Source organism: Cavia porcellus, unplaced genomic scaffold (assembly GCF_034190915.1).
Source record: "Cavia porcellus strain 051 isolate PalLab524CR breed Dunkin Hartley unplaced genomic scaffold, mCavPor4.1 scaffold_6, whole genome shotgun sequence".
NCBI classification, from domain to species: Eukaryota; Metazoa; Chordata; class Mammalia; order Rodentia; family Caviidae; genus Cavia; species Cavia porcellus.
Genome location: NW_026947489.1, coordinates 94956182 through 94974857, shown reverse-complemented (window position 1 = coordinate 94974857; position 18676 = coordinate 94956182). Strand labels below are relative to the sequence as shown.

Genomic DNA, 18676 nt, shown 5'->3' with positions numbered 1-18676 from the left:
CGAAAGCTCCAGAGCCCCGTCCCCAAGAATCAGGTCCAGGCAGTGCATCCAAGATCATTTATTTCACCCTTCTAGCCGCGGTGGGGGACCACAGGCCATCCGGCGCCTGCCCAGCACCCAAGCCACAGCCACGCTACAAATGCAGAGCAGGCCGGCCAGTTGCGGTCTGAACCCTGGCTTAGTAGCGATCGGGAGTTACACGAAGATAAACATAGTACAATGAGTAACTTAAACTGCCACTGTCACACACACCAACTGGGCATATGACAACACGGTGACCGTCCCTGCCCCTCTGGCTGGGGCTCAGATGCCTGCTGTTCTGAAGTCATTTCCCTGGACATATCTCCGCCCCACTCCAGGAAGCAGGATGCTGGTCTGGGGGGCAGGCAGCTCCTGGGGCTCCCTGGCCACCTACCAACTCCCTTTTCCTTTTGGGTACCCGGGGGGCTTTTTCCTTCCCAACAGGTGAGTGGATACACTACCTCCGTTTCTCCTCTTAAATAAAATATATGCAAGACTACTACTAGGCACCACTCAATAGGTCCCCCCATCAGAGTCTGCAAGGTGAAAGCCCCGCCGTGCTGCTGGAATCCCCATCTTTTGGAGACCACTTTCTCTGCAGGAAAGGGGAGCAGGTGCTCACAGCCATGAGGCTTAGGGTTGGTCACAGAAATCATGAGAATCCAAAAAAACTCCAAGGTTAATTTCTTATAAAGACGATTAAGAGGTACCCACTAAGATCTCCAGCTGGACCAAAGGAGGACACTCAACCTCAGTACAAGCAGAAAGAAAAACAGCCGGACAGGCAGCTCCGCCCAGTGCACGGCCGGGCACCTCTCCCCATTGTGGAGGCCTGCCTCTGCCAGCTGTCAACCCCTAGGAAGTACTGGTCTTTGATTTGCTTCAAAAAATATTGTAACAGGTACTGTCATGTGGATTCCATGGAGGGCTCGCTAAAAATTCATCAGAGTAAAAACGGGCAGGCGCCACCACACCCAAGGACAGGGTGGGCAAACAGGATGGGGCCTCAGTAGCGCTGGCTGTACCAGTCGTTGTTGCTGAGCTGCAGGAGCTCGGTCACCACCTGCAAGAGGTTGTGGTTGTGCTTCTTCAGCAGCCAGAGGTTAAGTTGCCGGTCACAGAAGCCCATCTCAAAGAGGTGGGCCATCAGGGCTGCTGTTTGGGGCTCAGAAACCAGGGGCTGTGGAAAGACAAGACCAGTACTTGGCCTCCGCTGTGCAACACGGGAGTCCCAGCCCCCAGCTCCCCTGGACTCCTAAGTCACACCACTTGTCCCAGGTGCACCCCAAATGCTAGTGACGGCTGGAGGGCTTGCATCAGGAAAGCAAAGGGTGCCGGTCTGGGGAGGGGCAAAGGCTGCAGGCAGGTGATTTGGGAAGCAGTGATCTTTAGCCAGGGGACTCCAAGGACAGCAGGGTGTGGGGAGGGCACCATGCATGGTGCCCCTCAGGGAGCCATGCAGCCTCTCCTGGCCCCTCTGCGTTGCTCTGGTTCCAGCCCCACCTTGGACCACAGCAGGGAGGCCGCCTGCAGTGGCAGCAGGACCCGCTCTGCAGGAGATTGGCTCCCCCGGACACCCGCAACCCTTCCCCTACACAGGGCCTGCTGTGTGCCTACTCCTCATCACCACAGGTGTCCCTTGAGTCCTCCTTGCCTGCCTCAGCGTTGAAACCCATGCGATTCTCTTCCCTGGCTTTGTGTTTGAAACTGTCCCTGCCGCACAGGAATCCCCACTGCACCCCCACCCAACCACTGCGCACCTAGACAGGGCAGACAGTTCACTCAGCAGGAGGTCTCCAGCTTCGTCTGTCTTTCTACAAACACCATGGGTTTTATTTTGCCTGAGGACCACTTTAGTGTGAGATAACACATGCTTCACGTGTGGGCTGATGTGTCAAGGGTGCCCTCCAGCATGCTGCCTTTCCCAGGATGCTCCTTAGGGCACCCCAACTACAACCCAAACTCATTCATCTAGCTGCAATTCCCATACTGCAGTCACACTTGCAAGCCTGGCTGTGGGTGACGCTGGGGCAACGTGGCTTATGCGCTGAGAGGGCTGCATGTGCCTGTGCCACAGTGTACCACCACCTAGTGCATAGCAGGGTCAGGGTCAAACAGGAGCTCCGGCCTAGGCATGGTGATGCAGGCCTGTGATTCCCTCCCTCAGGTGGCTGAGGCCAGCCTGGACTATGGTGAGCTCAAGGCCAGCCTCAACTATTTCAAAAAGAAAAACAGACAGTAGCTCTATCTTGACTTTCTGAGGCCTCTCCAAACTCATTTATAGTGGCTGTGTAAAATCACCAGCTGCCTATTAGGATAGAACCCAGAAGCTCTGCACTTATTTTCCCAGGCTGGGCTCCAGCCTGCCACCTTCCTGCTCCAGCTGCTGGAGGCCGAGGGTTCCGGGCGTGCACATGCCCTCTTTCTGTTTCACGTGGTTTCTCCACCGACTTCCTGGTACCCACATACTGCAGTAGAGGAGCTGGGGGGCCGGTGTGAATACCTTGAGTCACCTCCTTTCACCTCAATGTGAAGTCCAGCCCCCCAGATCCCTACTCTTCTCCCAGAGTCTGGTCTCTGCCTGTACCCTGGTCCCTGGCCTTATGGTTTGTGTGAACCACACCCTCCCTGTTTTGTCCACCTGGCGACATCTCCCAGCCTTTGAGGAGCCCAGTCTTTCTTGTCTTGTGGTTCCAGCCCTGGAGGGTCCTCAGAGCACTCAAGGGCCTTGTACTTCCCCTAACACAACTTGACTGCAGCTGGGACTGGGAAGGCGCACGGCTCTATGCCTGCAAAGACCGACCCAAAGGCAGGTGTGCTTTCTGCAGTATCACAATCCTCGTGCTTGGTAGAGATGGGCAGGCACTGACCTGGGCAGTCACTGGGGGCCCAGAAAACAGGGCCTTGTATGCAGAGGTGGCAACAGACAAGGCGCCTTTCACCAGCCCTCCGGCGATGCTGCTGCCTTGCAGGTGCCTGTGGAGGGAAAGCCATCATGCCTTACACGATGGCCATACGCCAACTTCCCAGCAGGCCAGGTTTCCTAAAGAGACCCCGAGGTAAGGGGAGGACAGACCACTTCCCATCAGCTCTCTGCCTGCAAATCTTGGTCTATTGTTGGCCCAGGAAGCAGAGTCCTGTGCTCCTCCTGCAGTACTAGGTGTGGGCTGCACCACAGCTTAGTGAAGCGCCTGGGGCCCAGGGCCCATGCCCTTTTCAGAGGAAGCACCTCGCTCTGGACACTGTGGGGTAGGTGAAGAATCCTGGCCCCCACTGGCACCCAGAAGCAGCCCAGGTGCTGCACGCCCATATCTGCCCCACACACGCCTGTTGCTCCTCGAAGTTTGGTTCGGGAGTAGCAGGACCCCAGGGCCATGGCCTCCCCGGCTGCCATGAGGGTCCTGGGGCACACACAAGCCATCACCTTGCTTGGTCGCAGCTCTTCGGTCTGCTGCTCGCCAGGCCTGGGGAGCTCCGGGACTCTGAAAGCAAAAGACCTGCTGGTTAGAGGCAGCACCCTCGGCACCCTGCCCATGGGCGCTGGGCCTTTGGGGCAGCTTTGCAGGGCGGAAAAATAGTAGGAGAACCCATGGAGACCCAATAGAGGTGTGGGGAGTCAGGAGAGGCCCCTTGGCCACCCTCTCACACAGGAACTAGCTCTCCAGCACTTCTGGACCAGTACTTGGGGTAGCGGAAGTGCCTCTGGGGGTGGACAAGCCCCACCCTGCACCAGCACCCCAACTGCGGGGGCTATGGACTTGAGGAAGCAATGACTCCACGCCTAGGCTCTCCCCTGCCCCCATGACAGCCACCTCTGCCAGATCCTCTGGGTCCTCAGCTGGACCCCAGGGGTGCATAGGAGCCGTATGAAGTGGGGTGACAGAGTCTGTGGGCAGCCTTACCTGCTCTCATCTGCCTGGGGACAGCAGAGGATTCTGGCAAGGTGACTAGGACATCCTCTCCAGGGGAGCCGGGCTGCACACACACAGGGTGCCTGCGGAGAGCCCACAGGGAGCGTGAGCAGGTGAACAGCTGTGGCGGTGGGAACAGTCACAGGCACAGGGCGGCGCCACCCTGCCCTCTAGAGGCCCAGTCCTGCATCCACAGGGGACCCAGGCTCAGGCTGGGGCTGCTCCTCCCGATTTTGCTCCTCAGCAGGCTAGAAGAGCCTGGGCTCTCTGTATTTTTAAAATTTTTTCTTTTTCCCACTTTTTATTACAGTACTAGGGATTGAACCCAAGGGTTCACCCTGAACTACGTCCCCAGCCCTCTAATTTTTTGAGACAGGGTCTTATTAAATTATTGAGTGGCCCATGCTTGGCTCACGTGGGAAAATTCTCCTGCCTCAGCCTCCCAAAGTGCCAAAAGGACCGGTCTGTGTCACCATACCCATCCCTGTCTGCTTATTTCGGCGACAGCCCCGAGTGCTGGCCTCTGGGGCAGGACAGCAGCACTTGCTGCAGCACAGAGAGGCAGGGACTGCCATGGGCCCAACGTCCCTGATGCCCACACTCGAGCTGCTGCCGCCTTTGCCCATACATGGAACAGCAACGTGGCCCCACAGTGCCTGGTTCCCAGAAACTCAGGAGTGCTCGGACTGTATCCGAGACCAGGGGAGCCTAAACCAAGCACTTCGGCAGCCCCAGTGCTGTGAACACCAGGAAAACCATGTATCCTGCTCTATGCTCGGACGTTACTACAGCAAGTCTCTTCCGGGACTGAGGGGGGCATGTCTGGGACCAAGCCAGTGCTCCGGGCTCTGCTCAGCCCTAGGGGGACCATGACTAGTACCTGGGTGGCGCCGGCAGCAGCCCCGTCATCTCCAGGGTCTGGAAGGCCTCCGGGAAGGGACTGGGGATGTGCTCCTGCAATGGGCTCTCTCCAGCAGGGAGCCCCGTCCCTGTCCCAGTACCAGTCCCCGCCTCAGTGGGCTCCTGCTTGGACTCCATCCTGGGCTCATCCTCAGCCCCTTGGCCCGGGCCCGGCTGCCAGGGTGCAGCGCTGTACATGGAGTCGGAGAGCGGGCGACTGGTGTCAAAACACTCGGGCAGGACGATGATGTAGTCCTCCGAGGAGCTGGATGACTGGCTCTGCACCTCATCCCCAAGCTCCTCGTCGTCTTCCTGCTCAGCACCGGGCTCAGTGAGGTGGACAGCGTCCTCTTCCTCCTCCTCGTTCCCCAGGGGTCCCTCCTGCTGCGAGGTGAGGTTCACTGAAGGATAGAAGGACCCACCTGAGAGGCGACACTGGGAAGGCTCTGCGCCACCAGCGAGGGCGCTGTCACTACTATGTCTCGGTACCTCTATATCCTGACATTTGGATTTGGGTTTTTTTTCCCTTTGTGATGGTCTCACTATACAGCCCAGTGTGGTCTTAAAATCATGCCGACTGCTGGGGATTTAGCTCAGTGGCATATGCGCCTGCCTTGCAAGTACATGGTTGTGAATTTGATCCCCAGTACCAAAAAAAAAAAAAAAATTCATGCCGATCCTCCTGCCTTAGCCTCACGAGTGCTGGGATCCCAGACGTGGGCCCCACACTCTGAATTTTGATAGTTTCTAGGGCACCCAGCGCTGCTCCACCTAAGTCTGGCCCGTGGTTCCTGTTCCATTATTTCTTCAAGCAGAACTGAGCCTTGGGATGCCTGCGTCTCCCCACTGCTGGCAGGGACTTCCTGGGGAGTCCTCCCTGTACAGCCAGGCCCAACACCCGCATTGCTTTCTGGATAGAGCAGTCAGCTGGGGGAGTGTAGCGAGGAGATGCAAGCCTGCCAGGAGCCCTTTGCAGAAACAGGGCGCGCCTTGGTTGTGGAGCAGACTCACGCTGCTGCGGGGCCTTGGGCCTGCAGGGCGGGTTGTGGTCTGGGGCCGCGTCCAGGGTGAGGGAGCGGATGACGGTCTCACACACAAACTGGGTCCCACTCAGGTCTTCCTCCACGTCTTCCACTACAGCTGTGCTCTCCACCTGGCTCTCTCCTGGGGCTGTGGAATCTGGAGAGAGTGTGGGGCTGAGCGCGCGAGTCGGCACTCAGAGCCAGGGAGCCCAGCTCAGGAGGCCTGAGATACCACGCAGGCGAGGTGTCCCGGGCAGGGAGGGCAGTGTGGGTGGCTGGTGGTGTGGAAAGGGGCAGCAAGGCTGTCCAGACACCGAGCCTTACCCAGCAGCGCCTCACGCTCCAGGCCCTCGCTCTCTTCCCGAATCTGGCCCAAGCCTGGCTTCTCCAGGAGCGGACTGTCACGTGGCAGAGGGGACATGCAGGGAGTCATGTCTGGAGAGTGAGGACATGAGACCCAGCGCTGAGGAAGGGGGAAGGAGAAGGGGGACAGGTGGGGGAGCAAGAGGAGGAGGAAGAGAAGGAGGACGGGAAAGAGGAGAAGGGGAAAAGAGGAAAAAGAAAGGAGGAGGAAAGGAGGAGGAGGAACAGCAGGAGAAGGAAGGCCCTGAAGCAGCAGCACAGTGGCTTCCCGCCTCCCATGTGACTTGGACCTAGGGTGCTCCTGTGCCGACAGGTGGGCACTGACCCCAGACCCAGAGATTGCCAGCACTTCCCTGGCCTGGTGGCCATGGCCAAGGTACAGAGCACAAAAAGTAAAGGGGCAAAGGGAGGACATAGAGAAGGCGGATGCACCCTCACCTTATAGTAAGGTGAGGGTGCAGCTGGCTCCTGTGCTCCCTCCTGGGAGCAACCCTCAGAACCCCAAAAGTATGCTTACCCACAGGGGTGTTGTGTGGCACCTGCTCTAGCTCCTGCACAATGTTTATGTCCAGCAGCTCAAAGGACAGCAGGTCCTGGGGAGACGCGGTGTGTGAGGCTGCAGCAGCTGGGACTCCACATGGAGCCCTGAGTGTGCCCTGCCCCCTCCAGGGATGGCCCAGGTAGCAGGAGATAGCACTGTGTGACAGCGCATAGAGGTGGCAGAAGCCGCCGCAGGACACACACAGGCCCTTGCCGTACCACTCCCCATGTGAGGCTGGGTGCAAGTCTTCCCCTCGCCCCACCTGCGCAGTCAGGTCCACAGACGGGATGTACAAGCCCTGCTCGCTGGCTGTGCTCTTCGCCTTCTGCAGGGTGTGGGCCCTGGTCCCTCCTGTGCGCTCAGTCCTGACCCAAAGAGGGGTTTCTCCTTTAGCCAGGACCAAGGCGTCCTGCAGAGACAAGCCATGGGGACAAACCTTAGATCCCTGACAGAAGCCACATGACAGACCCTTGCAGCCTCCTAGAGCAAGCAAATACACAGAGAAGTTGCTGCTAAATCTCCATGAGAAAAGGAACAGCCAGGCCTGATGAGGTGAGTGGCCACCCCAGCACTCTGGAAGGCTGAGGCAAGAGATCTCTAACTTTGAGTCCACCCTGGGTGACAGCCAGCTGCCTCAAAACTAGAGAGAGCCAGGGATGTGGCTTGGTACCAAGACCTTGGGTTCAACCCCCAGTACAGCAAAAGGAGAGAGGAAGGACACATGGTAGTGGCCTCACTGGTGGGAGGGCTGCCGGGCCTGTGGTCAGCAGGGGCCACTGGGGGCAGACAAGCCCAGGCCCCTCTACCCCCACCAGCACAACCCTGTATCCCAACCTCAGCCCTAAGCCTTGGGTGGCCTGATTACAGATGAGGGCCTCTGAAATGGAGCCAGCAGGGAGGTTCCCAGAGGTCTTGGGTACCTGTCAGATGGGCAGGAAGCTGTGGGCATGCCGGCCAGGTCCCCACGCTCACCTCCTGTGGGCAGCCGAGGCCGCCGCCTTCGCTGGAGCTGCTCATGGGCCCTTCCATATCGCTGGTGTCGCTAGGATGCTGTGCAGGGGCAGAGGGGTCCACCACGATGCTGCACCAGACCCGAGGTCCAAACTGCTGGCCATTCTGGGCCAGGCGCCAGTGGGACGTGTAGGTCCCTTCCAGGGCAGGTGCAACAAACTCCACGGACACCACACCCACATGGCCTGCCTCCAGGAAGGGCACGAGGACGTCCTTCCTCTCGGCAGATGCAAGTGTCAGGTTCCCCCACATGAACTTGAGCTGCGGGCACAGGGGTAGGGCAAGATGGGTGCTGAGGCTGGGTGGCAGTGAGCAGATGCCGAGTGCTGGGGGTGGGGCGAGGAGGCACCTTGGTGTCCGCGCTCCAGCTGATGGTGCCTGTGTTCCTCATCCGCCAGTGCTTCAGGAACCTGGTCCCCGGCGGCAGATGCGTCCCGTCCGGCAGGTTCTCATCCACGAAGGCGGCGCCAAAGGTCGGCAGCACCGGGGCATTGGGCCGCGTGGGGAGCCTGGGGGAGACTCGGGCTCAGCCACTCCTTGGGGGTTTCAGTCCTGGGCCCATGAGCTGGCTGAGACTTTGGGATGCTCCACGCGTGCCTGAGGTGCCAGGAAAATGCCCCCCACTTCTGCTCTCTCAGCATTTGCATGCACGAGACTAACTGTGTGGCTGGAGCCCAGCTGGAGATAGGGCTCCCTGACCCCAGAGCCCCAGAGTGGCTGCCAGTCCCTAAGTGCCTGCCAAGGCAGAGCAAGGCTGGGGAGCAGCTGCAGCACTACCCTCCCCCTGAAGGCCACTGTGGATGACAGCAGTCAGGGGACCCGGGCACCCCATCTCCAAAGAAGAGGAGACACAGACAGACGAATAAGCCAGCGGTCCTAAGGCCTGGCCCAGCCCTGGCTTACCCCAGGCTGCCAGGCGGCAGCAGGCTCTCAGGCCGGCCTGGTGGGGACCGGGTGCCCTGCAGGCCATGCAGTGAGCTCCACAGGTGGATCTTCCGGTGCAGCTTGAGCTGCTTCTTCAGCTCCTTCACCTCTGCCTTCCGCTGCTTCTTCTCTGCGCGCAGCCTCTGCTTCTCTGCCTTCAGAAGGTTCTTATCCACCTGTTTCTGGAGCCTGTGCAGTGAGGGTGGCGTCACAGAGGACAGAGTGCGCTTGGACACCCCTCAGGCCCCGAACTGCCTCGGCTTCTCATAGCCCTGAGCCCCAGTGTCACCTGACTTGCTCCAGGGCGGTGGGGAGCTGGGGTGTAGGCAGCCTGGGGTGCAAGCATGGGTCCAGGGTGCTGGGCACGGGTCTCCGCAGCTTCAGCAGCACATGGCTGGCGCTGTGGGCGTACGGGCCTGCCTCGCAGGCCTCACAGATGTTGTACGATGGGCACAGGCTGTGGGGCACAGTGTGGAAGACGTGGGGCACACTGAGGACAGACCCCCAACTCAGTGCGGCCCAAGGCCGGCCTGCCCACACCGGAATGGTCACAGGAGACTGAAGACACTGAGTCTGCCCTGGGGCCTGCAGGGACTGTATGGAGGGTGGGTAAGGCTCCTTCAGTGACAGCGGCTCGTGGCCGTGGACAGCCCCTTTCCCTGCCTGACTGCTCACCTGCACTGGTAGCGTGTGCCCACAATCCGCCGGTGGCAGCCGCTGCACACCAGAGGCCAGCTGAACGGGGCCACTGGCAGTGGGGGCGCTTCCTCCGCAGCAGGCAGGGCAGAGTCGGGGGTGAGGGAGCCCCCGGGTGGGCTCTGCAGGATGAGCTGGAACCTCTGCTCCAGCTTCTCCACGGTTTCCTTCACCACTTGCTCTCTGAACTGTGACAAAAACCAGGAAGGAGGCGAGCTGGGACGGGGCAGAGGTGGTGATGAGTGGGGGCCTGCCTTGTGTGCCACAGCAGGATGGTGCCAGACACTAAGGGCACACGTGGAGGTACCCCCACCCGGTCTCACCTCCCTCCCTGTGCAGGGCTGCCCCACATGCCACTCCCGGGCTCAGCCTCCAGCTGTCTCCCTGCTCCCGCCCTGCAAATGCTCCAGGACTAGCCCAGGGGATGCTGGGGACACTCACGGTCTCCAGGGAGCGTGTGAACCAGTCTGGAGGTCTATCCTGAGTGTGGTCTGGGTCACCCAGGGTAAGCGGAAATGGCTGGGAAGGGACACAGCAGGACCAAGGTCACTCCAGGTGCCTGGCACCCCCCTTCTGGCTCACTGTGGGCTTTCTCCCAAGCGTCATCAGGGTGAGGTCAAAGCAAGGTCCAGGGCAGAGGAGGAGGAGGAGGAGGAGGAGGAGAGCCAAGAGGCCCCAACAGAATCCAGCTCGTGCACCACCTACCTCAGGGGCTGGCACTGCAGGGTTCCTCAGCTCCGACCCCATGGCCCTCACCAGGGCAGAGTAGTGTGCCAGTGGCTTCTTGCCAGTCGGGGAGGTGCTGTGTCTTTCTGCTCCCACCACGGCTGGGGCTTCGTTAGCAGCGAGGTGCCCTGCGAGCACCTGCATCTGCAGTTGGTGCCCCTGCTTCCCCGCCATCTGGGAGCAGGGGAGGAAACAAAAGCCCCAGTGTGGGTGGCCTGGTACACATGGAGCTTCAGAGTCCCAAAGTGTGAGAGGGCAGGCAGCCAGGCCGGAGACCGTCAGGCCTTCGCCCCATGCCTCGCAGGACAAGGGAATAAGTGCAAGGCCTCCAGGTGAGCCATGTTCTTGCTGAGGAGCCCAGGCTGGGCATAAACCTGTGGAGATCCTCCTGCCTCAGCCTCCCATGGTGCTGCGTGAAAGGAGTGCACCATCACGCCTAGCCACCATCTATCAACTCTCTATCAGGTTTCCAAAAATCAATGCCAGGCTAACAGAACTTGAGGAACTTCAAGCTAGCTCATGTAATTAAATGTGTACTTTTCGGGGGCTGGGGATTTAGCTCAGTGGCATAAGCGCCTGCCTTGTAAGCAGGCAGTTGTGAGTTCGATCCCTGGTACTGATAAAAAGGAAAAAGACAAAAAAAAGAAATGTGTACTTTTCCACTAAAAGTACTGGCAGGCAAGGCAAAGTAGCCACACCTTTTTGAATAAAACTTTCTGAAAAATTCTAGTTTGCAAACTACTTCAATAAACATTTGGGGTTCCATAAGGCACTTTAGGGTTCATGAAGAGATCTGGGGACAACCAGACCCCCTAGTCATCAGCCACCAGTGCTGTTCTTTCAACTATTTTTTTTTTAAATTTTTAAGGTAATTTTTAATTTTTTGTACCAGGAATTGAACTTACAACTTCACGCTTGCCAGGCAGGCACAGTGCTGCTGAGCTACATGCCTGGCCCTTTATCCACTTTTTTTTTTTTTTTAAACTTTATGGGTACCGGGGATTGAACTCACAACTGTCTGCTTGCAAGGCAGGTACTTATGCCTCTGAACTAAATCCCCAGCCCCCCTTTATCTATTTTTATACATTAGACTTAGAAATCCCTTACTCTCTCTTCGGAGATGGGCTCACTATGTAGCCCAGGCTGCCTTTGAACTCAGGACCCTCCTGGCTCAGCCTCCCAGTGCTGGGATTGCGGGTGTGAGCTGCCATGCCAGTCCTCAGGACTCCGTGAGAAGACAGCACCCTCAGTGACTGTGGTGATCACCTCTTGGCTCGGGCACTATGGATGTGGCTCAGTGGTGGGTACCTGCCTGGTTCGTGAGGCCCTGGATTGGGCCTCCAGCACTGAGAATTATAAAATTCCTCAGACACCAAGAGCTGGGCTTCTTGGCAGTACTGGGAATCGAACTAGGGTCCTGCACAGGCAGGCAGCACTCCACCACTGAGCTACTTCTCCGGCCAGCATTTTCACATCTTTAAAATTGAGACAGGGTCTCGCTAAGTTCCCAGGCTGGCCTCCAGCTTGCCAACCTCCTGTCTCAGCCTCTGGAAGAACTGGGACCTCCAGCACAGAGCACTAAACCACCGCCTCGGTACTGGCAAATGGAGGCTGGTGGTGCCATGGTGAGCAAAGAGGGCAGGAGGGACAGGGCAGCACTTTCTATTAGAGTGGGACAGGCCACTGCCACTTGCTTCCCGCTATGTTGGTGGAGGGTGACTTCTGCTTGTGCTTTCCACACTGCTACTGAGTCCACCCTTGGCCCTCACATTTCCCTCAACGAACATCCTCTGAAGTCGTTTGACAATGAGATGAAACACCATTACCTTCAGTGCTTCTTCATACTCCCCTAAAACAAAAGAAACAACAGTGACGATGCTTCTCCAGCCTTAAAATTCTATTAAGAGTCACTCTTGAAACCGAATGTGTGACACCAAGAGCACAGTTAGGGACAGGGTGTCCTGTTCAGGACTTGCTTGTTTTTGCAGTCCAGGCTGCACTTCCTGCCTCTGCCTCAAAGTGCTGGGATTCCAGGCAGTGCCCCCAACCTGACCAGAGTCAGAATCATTGCCGAAGGAGTGGATGACAGGGGCCCTGTGCGGTGGGTGCAGGAACGGGTGACCACATGGGTTGGCTTGCTGAGTTTTACTGTGCGCATCTTACATCACCCTGCCTGCACTGTGCTGGGAGAAGGCTCAGCTCACGATCCGCACAGATTAGCAGCAGCCTCCAGGCTCTGCTGGCAAACTCCCTTCCCATGCCGCCATGTCGGAAGCTGCCGCTGAGCCCCTTTCCTCGCTCCTGGAGACACCAGGTGCAAGCACTGGGCCCAGCTTGCTCACAGGAGGCCGGTGCCACACAGGGTCACAGAGCTATAAGCAACACTGTCCTTCCTGCTGATCAGCACGGGCTTTCTGGTCCCGGCCTGGGAGCCTGAACTCCCAACACCACAGCGCCTCTGGGGAAAACACACTGCCAGCCCCACTTCACAAGCACCCCTTCCCCAACACGGACGCAGCAGAATGCTCAGCCCAAACCCATGGGCCTCCCCGTACAAAACACACAGCAAACAGCAAGGGCTGGTGTAGCAGGACGGGAACCACCATAAGCCATGTGTGTGGGTGCCACAGGGGCATCACACTCTGCTCCGAGTGAGCAGGACAGGGCAGCAGGGATGGCAGGCAGAGTGCGCGGGCCTCGGTCTCACCTTGACTGTTGATGGAAATCTGAAAGAGAGGAGCACAAGGGATCGGTTTCCCTGTGCACAATAGCAGTAACAAGAGTGCAGCACGCACAGCACTGCCAGGGCCCAGTGCAGGCCATCACTGCTGCTTTACTGTCCTGAGCTAAGAGGAAGCTTGCACTACATTCAAAGCTAAGACCACTTCATCATTTTCAGTTGTCTTTCTTCTTCTCTTCTTGTGAGGTGGGGCCTCTCCACATTTTTCAGGCGGGCTTTGAATGCCCAGCAGCCCTCCGGCCTCAGCCTCCCGAGAGCGGGGATGAGGGGTGAGTGGGGATGAGGGGCGTGCGCCCCACCCCAGCTTAACTGTAAGCTGCCCTGTAGGTTCCCTTTAATGCCCTTCCCCAAGTCCACCAAGGCTGAGCTATCAAACAGCATTTTTTTTTTGTTTTTTTCCTTTTTATCGGTACCGGGGATCGAACGACTGCCTGCTTGCAAGGCAGGCGCTTATGCCGCTGAGCTAAATCCCCAGCCCCAATCAAACAGCATTTAATCATCACACGCACAGGATGAGGAAGATTCCGAACTTTTCCAAGCCCCACATCACTCTGCAAAAGTAACAACTTTACTGTGGACTGGCGTGATGGCACATGCTGTGATTTCTACACTTAGGAGGCTGAGGAAGGAGGACTGCTGTGTTCCAGGACAACCTGTGCTACTTGGTAAGTCCACGTCCCAAACAAATCACCCAAAACCTCTGGTCTGAACGTTTTAACAGTGGATCTCTAATGTACTTTACCTCTTCATTCTCCTCATCCAGGTATTTTATTTGAATAGTGTTCAGATCAAAAGAAACTTTTACCTGCAAATGAAATGCACATATTATAGGATTAAGACATCAAAAAGGAGGCCATAACATAAACCTAGAAATCAGAAAAGAAAGGGCGCTCTGGGCTGGACGTGCAGCTCAGTGGTACAGTGCTGGCTATCACACACGTAGTCCTGAGTTCAAAGGGGGGGGGAGCATTCTCTTAACTTTTTGCTGGCATTATACTTGTGGTCCTAACACTTAGGAGGCTGAGGCAGAATTCTGAGTTCTAGGCCAGCTGAGCCACACAGCGAGTTCTAGGTCAACTTGGCCTGACCAACAAGATGCTCTCTCAGAAAACAACAACAACAAAAAAGCCAGGCACGATGGTGCTGCCTGTAATCCCAACACTTAAGAGGCTGAGGCAGGAGGATGAAAAGTCCTACCTGGGCCCTCAGTAACGCCGTCTCAAAAAAAAAAAAACTTTTAAAAATCTAAATATAAATAAAATTTACAATAAAAGAGAAAGACAAACCGTCAGCTCACTTATCCAGTTGGAAAAGAAAAACAAAAGGGGTCTGCTCTTCAGATCATCTGATGCACAAGATCCAGCTTTTTTCTTTTAGAGGCTGGATTTCACTACCTGTCACTCAGCCTGGCCTGGCTCATCCTCACAAGGGCAGGGCCTGCAGATGTGTCCTGCTGGCTCAGGGAGCTGACCCTTTTCTGCATTCCACCCTTCTAGGACAACACAGACACTTGCTGGAGGGCAGAGAATGACATCAGCCCATTTTTTTTTTTTTCTTTTTCGTTTTTATCAGTACCAGGGATCGAACTCACGACTGCCTGCTTGCAAATCCCCAGCCCCCATCAGCCCATTTTTTAAGGCGTTGCTATCATCTTATTCCTTCTACGTTACACTTTCTTTTGGAGACAGGGTCTCACTAGTAGCCTAGGCTGGCCTCCAGCTCACAAGGTCCTTTATGCCCGCCTCCCAACTGCTGGAATTACAGGCATGCACCGCTTGGGCGGCCACTTCCTCCTTGTAGTTAGTATCACAAATGGCTGGGGAAGCAGGGTGTGTGTATGCGTGTATGTGCGGGTGGGCGTGCACATGGTGCCTGAGAATGAACTCAGAGACTTCTAAGCCCAGGTTCTTTTATTTAGAGATGCAGTCTTGCAAAGCCACTAAGTTGCCCAGGCTGGGCTTGAACTTTCGATGTAATCCTCCTGCCTCAGCCTCCCAGAGCACTGGAATTACCCAGAGTGGTGGTGCAAACCCAGAACAGACACACATGAAGTAAATCATTCATCACAGTAAAGTCAATAGAATCCGCACAGTCCAAAGAGCAAATCAAGACAAGGGAAAGGTGGGGAAGGGCTGCTATGTAAGCACCGGGCAATAAAAGCCACCCACAGCTCTGGCACAAAGTGAGCTCTTGTATCCAGGGCAGCTGGAGACAGTGGACCCACTGCCCTAGAGGAGGACACACCTTGGGGCCCAGCTTGGGTAGGGCCCAACTGATCCATTCATTCCTCAGACTAAGTAGGCAGGTTCTCAAAATCTGGCTCTCTTAAAAAAAAAAAAAAATCACTTGATCTTCTCTAAGCTCTTCAAAAGAAACCCATTTACCTGTGCCTTCGAACAGGGCACTGCCCAACCTCTGGAGGAACCCAGAAATGCAAATATGACAGAGCTCACAGGTATGCCATAAGCAGACACCTCTGGACAAAATGTGAAGATACAAAGCAGAATACTTACCATAGCTTCAACGTCAGCCCAAGTTGTGTTCTCTGGATCGGAAACCAGAAAGCTTTGTGTCTCATTCCTGAAAGTCACATTTAGTGTAACCTGCGGTTCCATGCTGTGGGGCTGGAGCTGAGGGCGGAGTGGGAGAGAACATAGCACAAGAGAAAGTGGCATAAACTGCATTCAACAAGGACTCCTGCAGACCCAGGAGGAGGAGGAGGCTTGGAAAACAGCAGTGAACAAATCAACCTCCCTACTTTACAGACCTAAAATCCAGCAGGAAGCTGAATCTGTTTACGTAGCAATTGTTCCTCGTGAGAAACGTATTAGTGCTCAGACTATGCCACAAAGACCTGCACTTCAAATAGGCCACAAACACTACTCTTCTTAGAAACCACTGCAGCAGTTCAGGGAGGAGCACCTACACTCCCAGGTATTTCGCAGGCTGAGGCAGCAGGATCTCCTGAGCCGAGGAATGCAAGGTCATTTTGGGCCTCACAGTGAGATCATGTCTCAAAGAAAACTAAAGAAATAAAAGCCTGCTGAGATTATTTTGATCACACCCACAGAAATCATCTAGCATTTGTAGTCTCTTGAGGATTCTACTGCACATTACAGAGCTTTGGCAATTAAATATTTGTAGCAGCCAAGTTGGGTAAGACGAACTCTCATTCTCTGGAGACTCAAAGTGACAGTCCACATTTTTCTAGCAGGCTTTTCTTAACTTGGAAGATGCAGGTTTTCTACTAGAACTGTTTTAATGACTTAAAAGGCCCAAACAAGATCCACCAAAGGGGCAGCACTCAACACTGTCTCCCAAATGATTGCTTTTGTAGTCCACTGGATTCTTAAAATGAGGAACATCAGCTGGGGATTTAGCTCAGTAGCATAAGCACCTGCCTGGCAAGTGCAAGGTCAATGAGTTCAATCCCTAGTACCAAGAGGGGAAAAAACAAAAAAAAAGAGGAACATCAAATTCAGACAAAAGTGGAGAGCAATTTTTTTTTTTTTCAAGACAGTACCTTACTATGCAGTTCAGGCTGGCCTTAAACTCATGGCAATCCTCCTGCCTCAGCCTCTCTAGTGCTGGGATTACAGGTATGGGGCAAATATTAGCTTTCAAACATAATCATTGACACTTTTTAATTTGCAGCCACATGGAGCCAGATTCTACCTCAGGCACAGGAGATGAGAGATAAAACAAGATTAAGTCTGGGAGCTTCAAATTCTGGGGGAAGAGGTCACAAGAGCTGGCCATACATGGCTTCTAGACACAGCTTGGGGTCAACAGTAACAAGGCAAGTGAGTTACCTCATCCCTGAGCTTTGGTCATGCTATCTACAGAACAGAGCTGCCCTTGCCTACATTATAATGTTATTACTACATAAGAATCAAGTATAAACAGAGCACGGGACAAAGGTTATAGCTTAGGGAACAGTGTGTCCTGGCATAAGAAAAGCCACGAATTGGATCCCTGGCAATAAACAAACACAAAGTGTGTGCAGGTTACCCGAAAACAGTACCCAAACACAAAGTTATTATAATAAATCAGTCTCAAACTGGGCATGGTGGTGCCTGTCTCCAAAAAAAATGGTCTTTAGGACCTTAACAGTAGTTTTGTATCATGTAACACAGCGCTCTGTGAAACTGTCATATGAAGGATCCTGAACTCTATGAAGATCAGAGGTCATTTCATACCCAACATTAGAATCCATTTTTTCTATTCTTTGCCTTCATTTAAAAGTAGACACGCCCCCAAAATAAAGTGAGTTTGTGGCACCAATCCTGCCAACAATCATGATTCACTCCCATAGAATGTGATTCTTGGTGTCCTTACAATCCAGGGAGCGTCCCACAGGACACTGGGCAAAAAAAATGAGGGAAATAAAAAGTGACGGATGATTCATTCTTGCCCACCGGGGAAATTTTGAAATGCATTCTGACTTTCCAATGTCAAGAAGCACACTTCCATACTTTAAATGTCTGGAAGAAAACTACTCTTCCTCTCTTCTCAAGTGACACAATCAGAAATCAGTTCTGTACTTTGGAGCTCATCCAGATGATCTGCCAATGGGAGGAAACAGGAAGTGGGAGATTCTAGTTTAGGTGGCCCATGTCCAGGTCTTCATTAAGAACTGCCCATTCCTCTCTGGCCTTCATGTGAAAAATTTGTTGTTGTTGTTGTTGTTTTTGTGAGACAGCGTCCTGCTCTATACTTCAGGATAGCCTTGAACTTCCTATACAGCCCAGGCTGGCCTCAAACTGGCCTCTCCTGCCTCAGCTTCCCAAGTGCAGGGCCGGGATTACAGATGTATGCAATCCCCTTCCCCATTACAGGTGAAACTCCCTAAACAGGAGCATTCCTTCTGAGCTTGTGGAAATCCCAGCGCCACAGCCAGCCTCATCTGTTCCTTTAGGTTTGAAGCCAGCACGGGGCAGTTAGGTCGAGGCAGCCTAGCTTCTTAACTGGCGCTGCTGTACACCCAGGCCACTGCCTCACCTCCACTTGGCACAATTCGGCTTTTCCTCTACGTTGATTTTCGCCCTGCGCAAATACCTTCAACTAAGCCGACCTGGGAACCCGAGCTTTGACTACGGACTACAGCAAGAGCCCGAAGGAGCTCTCCAGGCCTTAAAATGCGTAATCTGAAAGCTGCGTTTTTGACAAAAAGGACTACGACAGCGGCGAACTGTTCCTTAAAAGCAGGATGGGGGTGCCCCCAAAAGTCCTCGAGGAGGAGGAGGACGCGAAGGGGAAGACGTGTGGGCACTGTCACTTCTCTCCTCCAGACTTCACTCTCGTCTGCGTTTTCTACTACTCCACGTCCCCACGACTGTGTCACCAGTCCCGAGAGCTCTCGTTTCCTCTGCCTAGAGGGTCTCGGCCTCCCTCGGCGATCCGAGACCAGATTCTTTATACCTCCGGCCCTCAGGACACAGCGGCTCTCTCGGAGGCCACCGCGGAGACCGCTGCCCAAGACCACGGAAAAGTCACCGCACTTCGCAGGACGCCCCCCCTAACTTCCGTCAGCCCGCTAGGGGTGATGAGACCCCACCCCCAGGTCACCGCAGCCGCTTCCTTACCCGATTCCCGCCCCCTGGGGGCGCCTGCTGCAGGCCAGGGCACCAAGCGTCCGGCGCCAGCTCAACGGCTACCCCTGCGGGGCGCATCTAACATGGCGGAGAGAGACTGGGCCCAGTCCTTGTTGCCCCTAAGTTCCTCGCAAGGCGATTGGCTCCTATGGCTTGTCCTTCAAACCTCGTTCCCCACTTATTGGTCGAGAATGCGTAGGGCGGGGGCGGGGCAGAGACAGCTGACC

General features: G+C 55.3%; 1 protein-coding gene across 4 annotated transcripts; it reads right to left on the bottom strand.

The window, feature by feature from the left end:
* Window positions 1–43: 43 nt before the first annotated feature.
* Nbr1 (NBR1 autophagy cargo receptor) lies at window positions 44–18637 on the bottom strand. 4 transcript variants are annotated; one of them, XM_003467137.5, is made up of 21 exons: window positions 18441–18637; window positions 15369–15485; window positions 13598–13660; window positions 12823–12841; window positions 11942–11964; window positions 10095–10289; window positions 9831–9908; window positions 9369–9577; window positions 8983–9150; window positions 8673–8882; window positions 8119–8278; window positions 7731–8030; window positions 7021–7167; window positions 6735–6810; window positions 6179–6289; window positions 5844–6011; window positions 4813–5233; window positions 3924–4015; window positions 3446–3503; window positions 2892–2997; window positions 44–1201 (listed from the first exon to the last, which is right to left on the bottom strand). In XM_003467137.5, exons 1-21 carry the CDS (start codon window positions 18525–18527, stop codon window positions 1028–1030), a joined length of 2982 nt encoding a protein of 993 aa, XP_003467185.2. In that variant the 5' UTR covers window positions 18528–18637; the 3' UTR covers window positions 44–1027. The 4 variants fall into 4 exon arrangements, with proteins under 4 accessions (XP_003467185.2, XP_063107723.1, XP_063107724.1 ...); XM_063251653.1 differs by lacking the exon at window positions 6179–6289; XM_063251654.1 differs by lacking the exon at window positions 8983–9150.
* Between the last annotated feature and the right edge of the window lie 39 nt (window positions 18638–18676).